Below are 13,173 nucleotides of genomic sequence, written 5' to 3'. Positions count from 1 at the left end.
AAGCTAGCTAGTGCGCTGGAGATTGCCGACTTTTCACCTATAAAATAGAAACTTGCTGATTTGTACTAGATAAAAACAACACACTATTACATATGCATCGATTATTTTACCTGATATGAAGTGTGCACTGCAAACATTAGTATTATTTATGATCGTCTCCGTCCAGTCTGTACGCCGTATTGCATTCAACCACAATTATCTTTTTGATTCGGGATCTGGTAAAACTTTAGTTTTGAACCAAAAGTCCTGTTCCTTCTATTCTGGCTGCCAAAAACACAACAAAACGACATTTTAAAGTCAAAACCTCAAACTTTTAGCGCGCCTGCTATTAGTTCTCATTTATGTTTTGCCTCCAGCTAGAGAGGTGACGTCACAGTGACATAGGCGATTAAGGGGTCTATAGAATCCAGTTCTTTTTTCATGTGATTATATTCCTCTCAAACACACAATGTTTGATGAACTGCAATGAGCAACCTTCAATATTTTCTTTAACAAATAAAAGGTCTTTTTTTTGTTAACTTTATTTTGTTGTCTCAGAATTTAACATTGGGATATTTTTGGATATTTCACTGCATGGAAATATTTTGAATTGTTTGAATGGTATGTATTCTGAATGCTGTAAAGTAAGACTGTCATGAAATAACGCACAGAAAAACTAATATTTTCCCCAGTGACAACATACAGTGCTTAACCCCTAATGTTGGGTAAGTTGTGCCACTTCTATCTCATTAGCACTATTTCTGTGTCCATATGATCCTTTCCTTTATTTCTCCTGATAGAAGACAGCTGAAATCTGATTTGTTGTATAATAATGCTGAAGCACAGATATTTAGCAGTGAAGAATATGTTCTCTGAGCTTCATGTCTCTACAACAGTCTCAGTCTTCCTCCAACATCAGGCCACCTGAACGAAGCCTCGACAACATCTGTCAGATTCAACATTATTCAGCTGGAGTGAATAAATCATTTCAACAAAGAGCAGAAAATAAGAGTCCAGTGATGCTCTTCCCATGAAAGCAGCTGAGCGTTCTGGATGCTTTAGAAGCAGAAGGTGAGATTCGTCACATTTCTTCTAATGTTGCTCGATCAAGTCATGGTTTAGTCTGGAGTTGCAGCACAGTTTGAGTCTCCAGGAGCTTTTGCACACGTTTGAGCTCCAGCGGCACCTGGAAACATCCACAGCACTGCAATGAACTGCATTTCACTGTTTCAGAGGAGAAGCAGATCATGATGTGCTGACAGATGAGGCTTATATTGAAACATCTCATATAGTCTAAATATGATGGTGTGTTTAATCTATGTGTGATGAATCTATCTTCATACAGCTGTGATGAGCTCCATGTGTTCCACACAATGATTGAGAGGATAAATACGCTCATTAATTTGAGTGTTATTGATTAGAAGTCAGAGGAGAGAACAGAGAGAGAGTCTGGTGTGGCGTGACACTTATATATGTTGTTTCTGACTTTTAATGCATTTTAAATATTGCTGTCTGGTTGAAAGAGCTGGGAGAATTAGGAAGAAAGCATTTGTTAATGGGTTAAAATTTGGTAAATTTGGAAAAGGGGACAAACCATGATGGTTGGGCCATCTGACTCTGTGGTACGTGGAAGGGGTTTCTAAGGAGAATTGCGATCACTTGGCAATGTGATTAACACATGGTTGGGGCACTTTCCAAAGGGGAAATTTGAGCTGTGGTGCATAGTTAAAATATCTCTGGATTACAGTCAGGACACTTTCCAAAGGGGGAAATTTGAACTGCGTTGCATAGTTAAGATATCTCTGGAAGGGGGATTTGGGCTGTGTGGCGCAGTTTGAGGTGTCTCTGCAAAAGGAGAGATTGAAACTTTGTGTATCAGTATGAAGTGCCTAAACAGGTAGAGCTAGACAGCGGTCCTGATGTGTGAGGAAGATCTGTTTAGATCCGCTCTGACGGACAACAAAAAACTCCCTGAAACTTCCTAACTCTTCCATCCAGATAGCGGATTCCCTGTTTTTACTGTTATTTCTATTTCTTATGTGTTCCATTTTTATTATTACGTATTTGATTCTTCTTTATGTAAAGCACTTTGAATTACCATTCTGGCAAGAGCATGCAGAGCTCTGTAGCACAGTCTCAGATCTGGAGCGCCTCAGGTAGAAGGAGGAGAACACAACGGCCGGCAGCTGGAGGAACCGAGGGCTCAGATGGGCTGATCTCAAGACGGCTGCTGTGACCGGGACTATGACTGAGATGGACACACAAACAGAGGTCAAGGGTATCTTGCAGTTAGCAGAGAGACGACGCCAATAACAGGTTACAATCATCTGACAAAGAAGCGTGGCGAACAGCAGGGAGAAATAGTCAAGAAAATCAGGGAAGAAGAGCAACAGGTGTAACAGCAATCAGCGCGAATGCCAATAGTAATGACAAACAGCTGAGTCCAATAGGCAATGAAGGCAGAGGAAAAAAGAGAGAATCAAACCTGGCTCATGACAAATACAAGTTGTATTAAATTCTACCAAAAGCCTCATTTAAGCTTTGCTTCAGTTTTGGGTTCTAAAATGTTTCTATGCGTTTCACTTCATGTCTGTCTGAATTTACATTGATGAGATTCTGCATGTGAATTACCTCACAAACAGTTTTATTCCAGTCAGTGTTTTTTAGGGTAGGTTTTAATCTATTTTATTAAAATGATAATCTGTAATGGTGCCTAACTTTAGAGTCTCAACTACAACAAAGCTTGATCTTGAAGATGCTGTTCATTTCTGGGTGTGTTGTCTCCTATTTAGTCTGACGTGGTCTTTAGGCTAACGTGGTTTTCGCCTGTGATCGGCTTGCATTTGCTCAGTAATGTACTAACATGCCTTCCCAGGTGAAAAAAGTACATTTCTAGAATATACTTAAAGTGCTCTTTTAAAGTGGGTTAAAGTTTCTTTTTTCCTCTCTTATCTGACTCATTTTTTATCTCACTTCCATAATGGATATTGGATATTTATCATCGCAGCTAAGGGCCTTGAACTGCCACCCGCGTCTCGATTCTGTGACGTATGAATGGTGCTGGAGTCTAGGGATTCTCCGGCGCCCTCGATACATACACCGCTCACGGTGTGTCCTCAGGAGTACCTTTTGCTCTAAGCCTGATACTCTTCCATGCATCTGGACTAATCATAGATTGTTGTCCATGCCCAGACAATCACCCGCCGGCAATACTATACATCGCACTTTAATTTATCTCACTGATGTCCAGAAACGTACCGCTAACTTGAATTCCCTGCATCGTCACTTTGCGCTTCTGAACTGTCGATCTATATCGGACAAAGCCCCTTATCTCAATGAAATTACCACTGACAATAAGCTTGACATTTTTCTTCTCACTGAAACTTGGCAAGTTCCGGATCATTTTCTGCAGCTGAATCTTCTCGCATCTGAAGGATATAAATATCTGTCCAGTCTGCATGGTAAATGGGTGGTCTCGCTGTCATTTACCGGGACAATCTCCATCTCACACAACTTCATTTTCATGATACCAATTCATTTGAATATATGGTATTAAAGGCTGACTCTCTTATAATTATCTTGCTCCATTGTCCTCCTAAAGCCCTGTCCAACTTTTTTTCTGAACTCAGTGAACTGTTAAGCCTTGCCTGTTCATTGTCATTTCCCATTCTCCTGCTTGGTGACTTCAATATTCATGTCGATACTGTTTGCTCTAATACTAATCAATTAAAGGTCCTGTTTTTCGTGGTTTTTTGAAGCTTTGATTGTGTTTATAGTGTGCAATATAACATCTGTTCATGTTTCGCGTGTAAAAAACACAGTATTTTTCACATAGTTTACTTATCTGTATACCGCTGTTTCTATTCCTTGTTCTATGAAGTCCCTCCTTCAGAAATACGTAATGAGTTCTGATTGTGCCAGCGGTTCCTGTGTTGTGATTCGACAGCAGCTTAGCGCACCTTGCCCGGAAAGGTCACGCCTCTTACCATAACGTGGAGATGCACGCGCTCAGTGTTATTGTAAACATGTCTTTAATTTTACCCTATCAATTTGAGCCGGAATCAGACCCGGTGATTGGACTGCGGGATGAAAATAACAGCGTTTCGACGAGATGGCGACAAACACACTCTACAAACGCAACTCTTGTGTATTCCTGTGGGCGGAGGTTAGTCAAAAAACTGTTTTAGTGACGTCATTAAAGAAGGAAGTAGAGGGATGTAGTCCAAACTGGCCGTTCGATGTAGGCGACTTCTGTTAAATAAAATATCTCGCTTGGCATTGAACTTTGAGCTTTAAAATTTTACAGATTTTATTTATACTCTAACAACAACATTACACACTAACTAAAGTTTGAAACATGGGATCACGAAGAACGGGACCTTTAATGTCTGTTTTTGAATGTTTTAATCTGACTCAGCATGTTCATTTTCCTACCCATACTCGTTGTCATATCCTTGATCTGATATATGTACATCAAGGGTTGATATCTGTTCCATCTCTTCTTCTGGCACTGGTATCTCTGATCACAAACTTCTTGATTTTAGCTTAAGTCTGCCTATGCGTAAGAAATGTCTTAAAACTGTTATTTCATACCGCAATCTGAAAGCTATTGATACGGCATCATTCTGTACCTCTATTGTTTCTTCGAACCTCTCAGATGTCTTTGATATTTCTTCTCCCTCCATGATATTATCTAACTATCACTCCATAATTTCTGAAATCTTACAGCATCATGCTCCTATTAAGACCAGAACTGTCCCTTCCACACATTCTTCTCCTTGGTATACCCCTGAGCTCCGTATTCTCAAAGCTACTGGTAGACGGGTTGAGCGTCTCTACAGAAAAACCGGTCTTACTGTACATTATTTAGCTTTTCTTGATCATCTCAAAATATACAAATCTGCTCTTGGACTACCTTGGACTATTTGCTCTGTTTTGGACTTGTGATTGTTATCTGCCCGCCCTGACCTATTGCCTGTTCTCCGACCACGATTCTGCCTGCTCTCTGCCATACCTGTCTGCTGTTGTTCTACCATTGCCTGTCTGACTACGAACAGTGTTTAATAAAAGCTTGCAAGTAGATCCTACCCGGAGTCCCGCCACGTCACAGAAGACCTCGCCAAAACATGGATCCAGCAGCTTTTCTGGAGAACACTGGCCCGGTAGGAACATTTCACAATTGCTATTATGGCTCAAGCAGGGCACACGATAGTTGGAGGAATATATCATGGAATATTTAGACATTGTGTATTATTCAGATCTGCCCGACTGTGTGCTGATAGACTTTTTTTGTAATGGCGTTAACCAACCTCTTTAGAACAAACTTAGACAAGAGGGACCGCTTTCATCACTTAGTTGCTTTCTGGAATGTGCATTATTGACTGTTGGCTCTCCATTTACTGTGGGTGTCGCGGAGGAATAAAACACTTCGTCTCTTCATGTAACGGCTGTCGCATTAGAAAGCACTCACAAAATTGCAGCCACATTTGATTTCCCTGAGCCAAGTCAAGTCACAGCTGATCTTCATGAGCCAATTGAAGTCTCAGTTGATCTTCGTGAGGTGGCTCACCTCTGGTGGTCAGTCTGAAGAACTGCTGAAGGAGAACGCTCTCCTCAAAGTGCTGCTGAGCGCTCTGAGAGACAGAGACACACAGGAAGGGAAGTGTGAGGCTTCCTGATGATGGACCCGATCAGGTAGAACCTCTCCAGAACACGTCCAGCTCACAGTTCATGTTCTGGTGATTAATAATGATTCATTACAGACATGAGCGATCGATGAAGATGTTCCTCTGATTCTCAGCAGCACAGCTGGACTTCATGAGGGTTTGAAACAGTTTCAGTGAAACGCTGAAACTTAAATGAAGTATTTATGTTGGTTTGGTTGAAATGATCTATTTTTTGATAATCACTAAAGTATGAATTCTGGTTCAGTATTCAGCGAATTCTGGATTTTTCTCACATTTTAAGGGTTAAATTAAAGTTTATGGTGGTAAATGTGATCACTGAATCTGGGGGTTTTATTATCATTTAGTTAAATTTTAAATTTGTGTAAACGGTACTGAAGTCAATACATTATCAGTTAATTGACATGCAAATATATTATTTTCTAGATTCAAATTTTGTGCATGATAAAAAATATTAAGTCTAACACAAAATGTCAAGGTAAGGTATTGGTAATAAGAAAACAAAAACAGGCCAAGATTTAAGTTTAGTTTAGGTTTTAGTCCAAGACATCCTAGACTGTTGTCACTGTTTTGGACTCCATTACCCATAACTCCCTGCCCGGTCTATCAGCCATGATTGTTTGCAGCTGTTGGTCAATAGCATCATCTCTGTCCATAAAAGCCAGATTCTCTCACTTACTCATTGTTAGATCTTGCAGTTGTTATCTTTGCGTTTCTGAGCCACTTTATTCTGTTCCCTTGTGTCTAGTCTTGTTACTTCAGCCTGTTGTGTGGATTTCTCCATTTGCCAATGCCTTGTTTACTGGTTTTAGACTCTTGGCTGTTATTGATTACGATTGTGGATGACCCTTCAATAAAACAACACTGCATCTGGATCCTCAAACTCTGTGCCTTGGAGCATTGATGATGCTAATGACAAACAGCTGCAAACGATCATGGCTGATAGACTGGGCAGAGAGTTATGGGTAATGAAGTCCAAAACAGTCTAGGATGGAGTGCCCTCTGGTGGTGATCATGGGCACTCACAGGTGATCATGACAGTTGTGTGAGGGTAGTGTATTTCTGACACACTTCTATATTTCTTTTTTCCGCATTCTTCTGCACTATTTCTGACACACACACACAATCAGTGTGTAGAAACTCGTCAGTGAATCCGCCTCAGGATTGTCACGCAACCTGGTCAGGTGAGTTCTGACACACAGAAGCTGGCAGAACAGGTGTTACGACTGTCTCCTCCTTACACTTTAGATCGAGTTTAAACTTTATGGATGAAAAGACGCCATTTCGGAGACTCTCAAATATCACATTTTACGGTCAGTTATTTGCTTCTGATATTATATAGTCTATTATTATTGCATGTGCGTTTTTAGATCCATCTTTGGCCCATTCGATGTCTCGGTTTTGTTTGCAAGACATAATGCCCGCTAAACCACCTTTCTTTTTTAGTTTCATTTTAGAAATAAAGCTTGTTCATGATGTTCAGGTTTTTGTCATGTGCATAAAGAAAAATTGTAAATTGAAATTATTGTGGTGTGGCACGCATATTACATATAATATAATTAATATATAATTTTCATATATATATATATATATATATATATATAATATATTATAGGCCTTTTCATTTACACATTTTTTTACCTTTGTAGGGGCCAGTTTTTATAATTACTTTATTATTGTTGTTCAAATACCTACATTTAAACAGTTACTTTAATCAATCAATCACAATTAAACAGATTGTTACCAATGATTCTTTTTCAACCATCAACTACTGCAAAGGTGGAACAGAATCTGACATGGAATTTATGTTTTATTTAATATTGTTTAATGCCGCTTGTTAAAAATCCTGAACATGCCTGTGAAGCTGCAATGTCATGACAAAATCTATTGTTCTATTACTCTGTACTTTCTGCTCTCTTACATTTTCTGCTCATATTTTACTCTTTTGTACACCTTGTGCTGTTTTTATCTTTGCTCTTTTCATGCTCCAGTTTCATGTAAATTAGGGCGGGTTTAAGCGTCACCATTGGTCCACTAGTTCTAGATTGACAGCTCCTCCTCTAGCCAATCAATGGAAGACAGGGAGATGAAATCACTTCAGTGTGACTCATGGCTACTGTACTGATGCTCACACTCATACAGGAGAAGATAACAGATTAATCTGAAACTTTGCAGGGAATTTCAAGCTGTAAAGTTATCTAAAATACGGACAAATAATTCCTCTTTTTGAGATACATGAGTTACTCTTTTTAATGTGCAGTCTTGTTATGATTGTTCATCTTTATTTTCATAATATATGTTATTTGGTGTTATCAATATTTCTCATGATGTTAATATACTTCTTAATTGTTGTTAAACAATCATAGGTAACCTGGTAAATAATTCTAAGACTGAATGTAGCCTATCGACTACGATAGTGTTACAGAAACCAGGTGGATTTGATATGCAGTGATCCATGTACTTCCATGTACAGTGAATTTAACAGAGATGGATCGTCAGACAGGCACAGCTGTGACAGGTTGTCGTTAGGATGAATTTAACAATAAAAGATTGTCCAGGTAAACATTATAAATCAGTGACAGGTCGAGTTACAGGTACAGTATAATGATGTCCTGCCACAGAAAGAGTTTACCCCAGCTCGGAAATTGCCAGCTGTGACATTTATCTTCTCCTGTATGAGTGTGAGCATCAGCAGCCATGAGTCACACTGTGATGTCATCTCCCTCTCTTCAATTGATTGGCTAGAGGAGGAGCTGTCAGTCGAGAACTAGTGGACCAATGGTGGCGCTTAAGCCCGGCCTAATTTACATGAAACTCAAACTGCAACATTTGGAAAGGCAAGAGCGGAACATGGAAAGAAGAGCAAAGAGAAAAACAGCACAAGCGCACAAACGAGTAAAATATGAGCAGAAAATATAAGAGAGCAGAAAGAAAAGAGTAATAAAAGCAAGTAAAACAACTTTTAAGAACGCATAAACACAAGTTATAATTTTTAATGTGTTTGAAGTTTTGATTCATGTGCTTTTAATTCTTTGATCCACACTTATTATATTTTGATCCGTGACCACGTTCTTTGCCATTCTGATCATTTTGCATTAAGTTTGTGTTATATATTTTTATAGTGTTTTTACATTTTTGATTCACGCTAATTATGTTTTGATCCGTGACTGCAATACTTTATGCAGGAATCTAACCCCATAATATATCCATTACATTAAGAAACGATCAAAGATCACTGAATTGGTCCATCAGTCTAATGTGAGTTAGGCTATATGCACTTTTGCAAAAAAAACCAATATAACCTGGCTATGAAACTGTCTATACTGCTAAATAAATCTCTTGCTAGCATCTTTTCTGCATTTTGTTGTTTATGATGATAAATGAGAATTCGCGTGAGTGAGATTCAGAATTCAGTCAGTGATCGTACAATCCTCATGACAACAGCATTTGTGCGGTGACTAATCACAACTCCTCTGATTGGACGTTGTATTCCTAAACTCAGCGAAAACACGTGTGACATTATTCTTTTTATTCCAGTCTGGTCTGAAATGTAAAAGACAAGTCTTCTAAGAGGATTATGACAAAATGTGAAACTACTTCTTGAGTCGAATCAATCATCAGCAGCATCAGCTGAATCTGTCAGAACAAACAGAAATAATCACAGAATCATAAACTGAAGAACAACCTGGAGATTTAGCTTTAGACTTTAAAAGTTAAAACAAGATTTCATAATATTTGATCTGATCAGTGTCATGTCATTGTCTGAAGTTATTTATACATTCTGCAGGAATCCCTGCTATAAAAGTGCAGCTATTTGAAGACCTTTTCTCTTTTTCCAGCAGTCCAAGAAAGACGATGGCATCTGTAAAAAAGCTGCTTTATGATACTCTAGATGACCTGAAACAAGGAGATCTGAAGAGATTTAAGATTTACTTAAAAGAAGATGGACGCATCAGAGCTGGTGAACTGGAGAAGGATGGTGTCACTGATATAGTGGATATAATGATGGAGCGTTTTGGAGCAGAAGAAGCTGTGAAGATCACAGTGGACATCCTGAGGAAGATGAACCAGAAACAGCTGGCTGAAGATTTACAGAACAACTACACTAAAGGTAATAAAGGAAAGAATAGAGGATGAGATACACAGAAATGTATATTCAGAGGCAGCCATGATAGAAGATGTTCTAATGTCTTATGTTCACCAAGCCTGCATTTATTTGACCCAAAAAATAGTTAAAGTAATGTGAAATATTACCATTTAAAATATCTGTTTTCTACTTAATATCTTTAACCTATATTGCCATCACAGGAAAAGTTTTACAGCTGAATTTTCAGCATCATTACTCCAGTCTTCAGTGTCACATGATCCTTCAGAAATCATTCTGATATGATGATTTAGTCAATAATTTAATAAATGCATAGTGAAGTGTTGAAACATGATGCAGTGCTTTTTCAGGATTCTTTGATGAACAAAGTCTCATTGTTTTCTCTCTCTTCACAGTGGAAAAATCATCAGAGCTGGCTGAGAAACACACAGGAAAACAAGGTGAGTTAACCTTACAACATCCAAAGTAAGGATGTGATCCTTACAGTGGGATCAGAAATGATTTTAGCATGTTTGATGTATATTGATCTCCAGTACAGAACAGAAGTGCTTTCAGTGCTGTGAATTTAAATACTGTACGTCTGCTCTACTTGATTTTGATGATAATCATGCCAAGGTGAAAAACCTTTGTGTTTCATTTTCTACTGTTTTGTTCACACCTTTTCCTGTTTATTTCATAACAGATGATTTCTGGCTGCAGGAATTCATGAAAACTCACAAAATGAACATGAAGAGGAAAGTAGAACACATTTTTGAGGGTATGAATGAAAATAAAGCACATCTCAAGGATGTTTTCAATGAACTCTTCATTACAGAGGGGGATCTTAAAAAAGTCAATCAAGAACATGAGATTATGACGATTGATGACACCATTAAACCCCGTAAATCACAGGACAGGCCAATCAAATGCAATGATGTATTTAAACTGAACAAAAAGAAGAAAAAGATTGTTCTGACCAAAGGCATCGCTGGCATTGGAAAAACAGTCTCAGTGCACAAGTTCATTCTGGACTGGGCAGAAGGAAAAGACAATCAGGATATAGACTGTGTTTTCCTGCTTCCATTCCGAAAGATTAACTGCATTAAAGACAGAAAGATCAGTCTGCATGAGTTTCTACAGATGTTTAATCCTGAACTGGAGCACCTGGAAACATCACAGATATGCGAGATATATAAACGTAATCTTGCGTTTATCTTTGATGGACTGGATGAGAGTCGACTGACTTTGGATTTTGACAGTGGAATGGTGACGTGTGTTGAAGAGCGATCATCTGTAGATGAACTGTTCACAAGTCTGGTCAATGGGACTCTGCTTCCATCAGCTCATGTCTGGGTGACATCACGACCTGCAGCAGCCAATCAGATCCCTCGTAAATATGTAGGGTTGTTCACAGAGGTACGAGGATTCACCGACCCGCAGAAGGATAAGTATTTCCAGAAGAGAATCACAGATGAGGCTCAGGCCTCCAGAATGATCTCACACATTAAGAAATCTCGTAGTCTCTACATCATGTGTCACATTCCCGTGTTCTGTTGGATCACAGCCACTGTTCTTCAGGACATTCCCATTGGGAACAGTGCGGAGAACATCGTCTCGACACTCACTGAAATGTACATCCACTTCCTGCTGATACAGATGAACATGAAGAACCAGAAGCATGACAGAAAAACAGAAAGAACACAGTCCAAGCTCTTAGAATCCAATAAAACAATGATTCTGAAGTTAGCTAAGCTAGCGTTTGAACAGCTGAAGAAGGAGAACATTGTGTTCTATGAGGAAGATCTGAGAGCATGTGGTATTGATGTGAGTGAAGAAGACTTTGAGTCCACAGGAATGCTCACTGAGATCTTTCAGCAAGAATCTGTACTTCATGAGATGAAGGTCTTCTGCTTCGTGCATTTGGGTGTTCAAGAGTTCCTCACTGCAGTGTATGTGTTCCTCTGCTACCTGGACAAGAACATGGACGAGCTGCAGTTTTTCACTGAAGAAACACAAAACGAGCTGCAGAGTTCCTGTGAAGAAACACAAAGGGATGTCAGACCTAAACGTGCGGGGTTTTTATGGTCTGCAAAGCTGCACAAAACCATCAAGAGTGTGTCTGTCATCAAAAAGCCAGACAAAAATATTGCTTTACATGATTTACTAAAGAAGGCTGTTTGGAAAGCAATGCAAAGTCAGAAAGGACATTTAGACCTATTTTTACGGTTTCTGCTGGGCATTTCACTGGAATTCAATCAGAAACTGCTCAGAGGCCTGTTCCCACACACTGAAGACTGCAAAGACAGCGTCACAGAAATAACCAAACACATTAAAGAACTGTTACAAAACCAGGACATCTCACCTGAAATTTCAGTCAACCTGTTCTACTGCTTACTGGAGCTCAACGACAATTCATTATATAAAGATATCCAAAGATGTTTCAGATCATCTCCAGAAAGACCCCTCTCGTCTTCCATGTGCTCACTGATGGCTTACGTACTGCTGATGTCAGAGGAGGTGCTGGATGAGTTCGACCTGAGGAGGTACAGTAATGATCCTGGATGCCACAGGAATCTCCTGCCAGCTGTGAGATGCTAAAAAAGAGCCATGTAAGGAACTTGTTGAAGCTGTTTAATCAAAGTTTTTTTAGTCTGAAAATTAATTTAACCATAAGAGGCAATGTGAAGTATCATGTTTTACTGATTGTTGAGGTGTAAAATCAGCATTTACAGCATGAATTACTAAACAGTAAGTTTACAGACATACATTTAAAAGTTATTATCACATATATTGTCACATTAATTCCAGCATACATGACATTTATATTTTTTTCCAGAAAGCTTGAATGTTCACAGACAGCATCACATAACCTATCACCAAGGTGTCTGCGGTATCTTAAAATGTATTAAAAGTTGATAAATCAATTTAGGAAATTAAGAAATTTTCTAAATTATTTAGACAATTAAGACCCTTAAAAAGTATTAAAAGTTGATAAATCAATTTAGAGAAAATTAAGGCCCTTTAAAAGTATGTCTTAAATAACATTTTCCAAGTTATTACATTTTGTATCACCTTTTCATTACATACATTTGTTAAATAACCTCGTAAAAGGTTGTATGCTAAAGTTTGCCTGAGAAAAATAAGTTATTATAAAGATGGGACAGTGCCTGCTTTATTTGAAACAACTTGTAAGTGTGATTTACTATTGATAGTTTTCAGTCACGTGACTGGCAAAACAGCCATCTGCAGCACAAGCCTGCCAATTTTCCATCTTAAAAACAAAAATATGTAAACAATATTCAAGTTTTGCGCACTAGTGATCCATATACAGCACCTGCAGTGATTTCAATCACTAAAAACAGCGGGACAATTTTTTAAAAAGTTAACGTGAAAAACATAGGGTGGTTATTTGCACCAATAAGAATT

At 38.6% G+C, this 13,173-nt stretch overlaps 1 protein-coding gene across 1 annotated transcript; it reads left to right on the top strand.

The window, feature by feature from the left end:
- The first annotated feature begins 9,518 nt into the window (after nucleotides 1–9,518).
- LOC125271503 (NLR family CARD domain-containing protein 3-like) lies at nucleotides 9,519–12,345 on the top strand. The gene is made up of 3 exons (XM_048195542.1): nucleotides 9,519–9,774; nucleotides 10,164–10,208; nucleotides 10,451–12,345. The coding sequence occupies exons 1-3, from the start codon at nucleotides 9,519–9,521 to the stop codon at nucleotides 12,343–12,345; spliced, it is 2,196 nt and encodes a 731-aa protein (XP_048051499.1).
- The last annotated feature ends 828 nt before the right edge of the window (nucleotides 12,346–13,173 follow it).

This window comes from Megalobrama amblycephala, linkage group LG7 (assembly GCF_018812025.1).
Source record: "Megalobrama amblycephala isolate DHTTF-2021 linkage group LG7, ASM1881202v1, whole genome shotgun sequence".
NCBI lineage: Eukaryota > Metazoa > Chordata > Actinopteri > Cypriniformes > Xenocyprididae > Megalobrama > Megalobrama amblycephala.
Note: the sequence above shows the minus strand (reverse complement) of the source record. Positions and strands in the feature narration are given on the sequence as shown.

Coding starts and splice junctions, on each gene's coding strand:
- LOC125271503 (XM_048195542.1), top strand. CDS start 9,519: ATGGCATCTGTAAAAAAGCTGCTTTATGATACTCTAGATGACCTGAAA. Junction 9,775..10,163: donor ACAGAACAACTACACTAAAG/GTAATAAAGGAA, acceptor CTCTCTTCACAG/TGGAAAAATCATCAGAGCTG. Junction 10,209..10,450: donor GAAACACACAGGAAAACAAG/GTGAGTTAACCT, acceptor ATTTCATAACAG/ATGATTTCTGGCTGCAGGAA.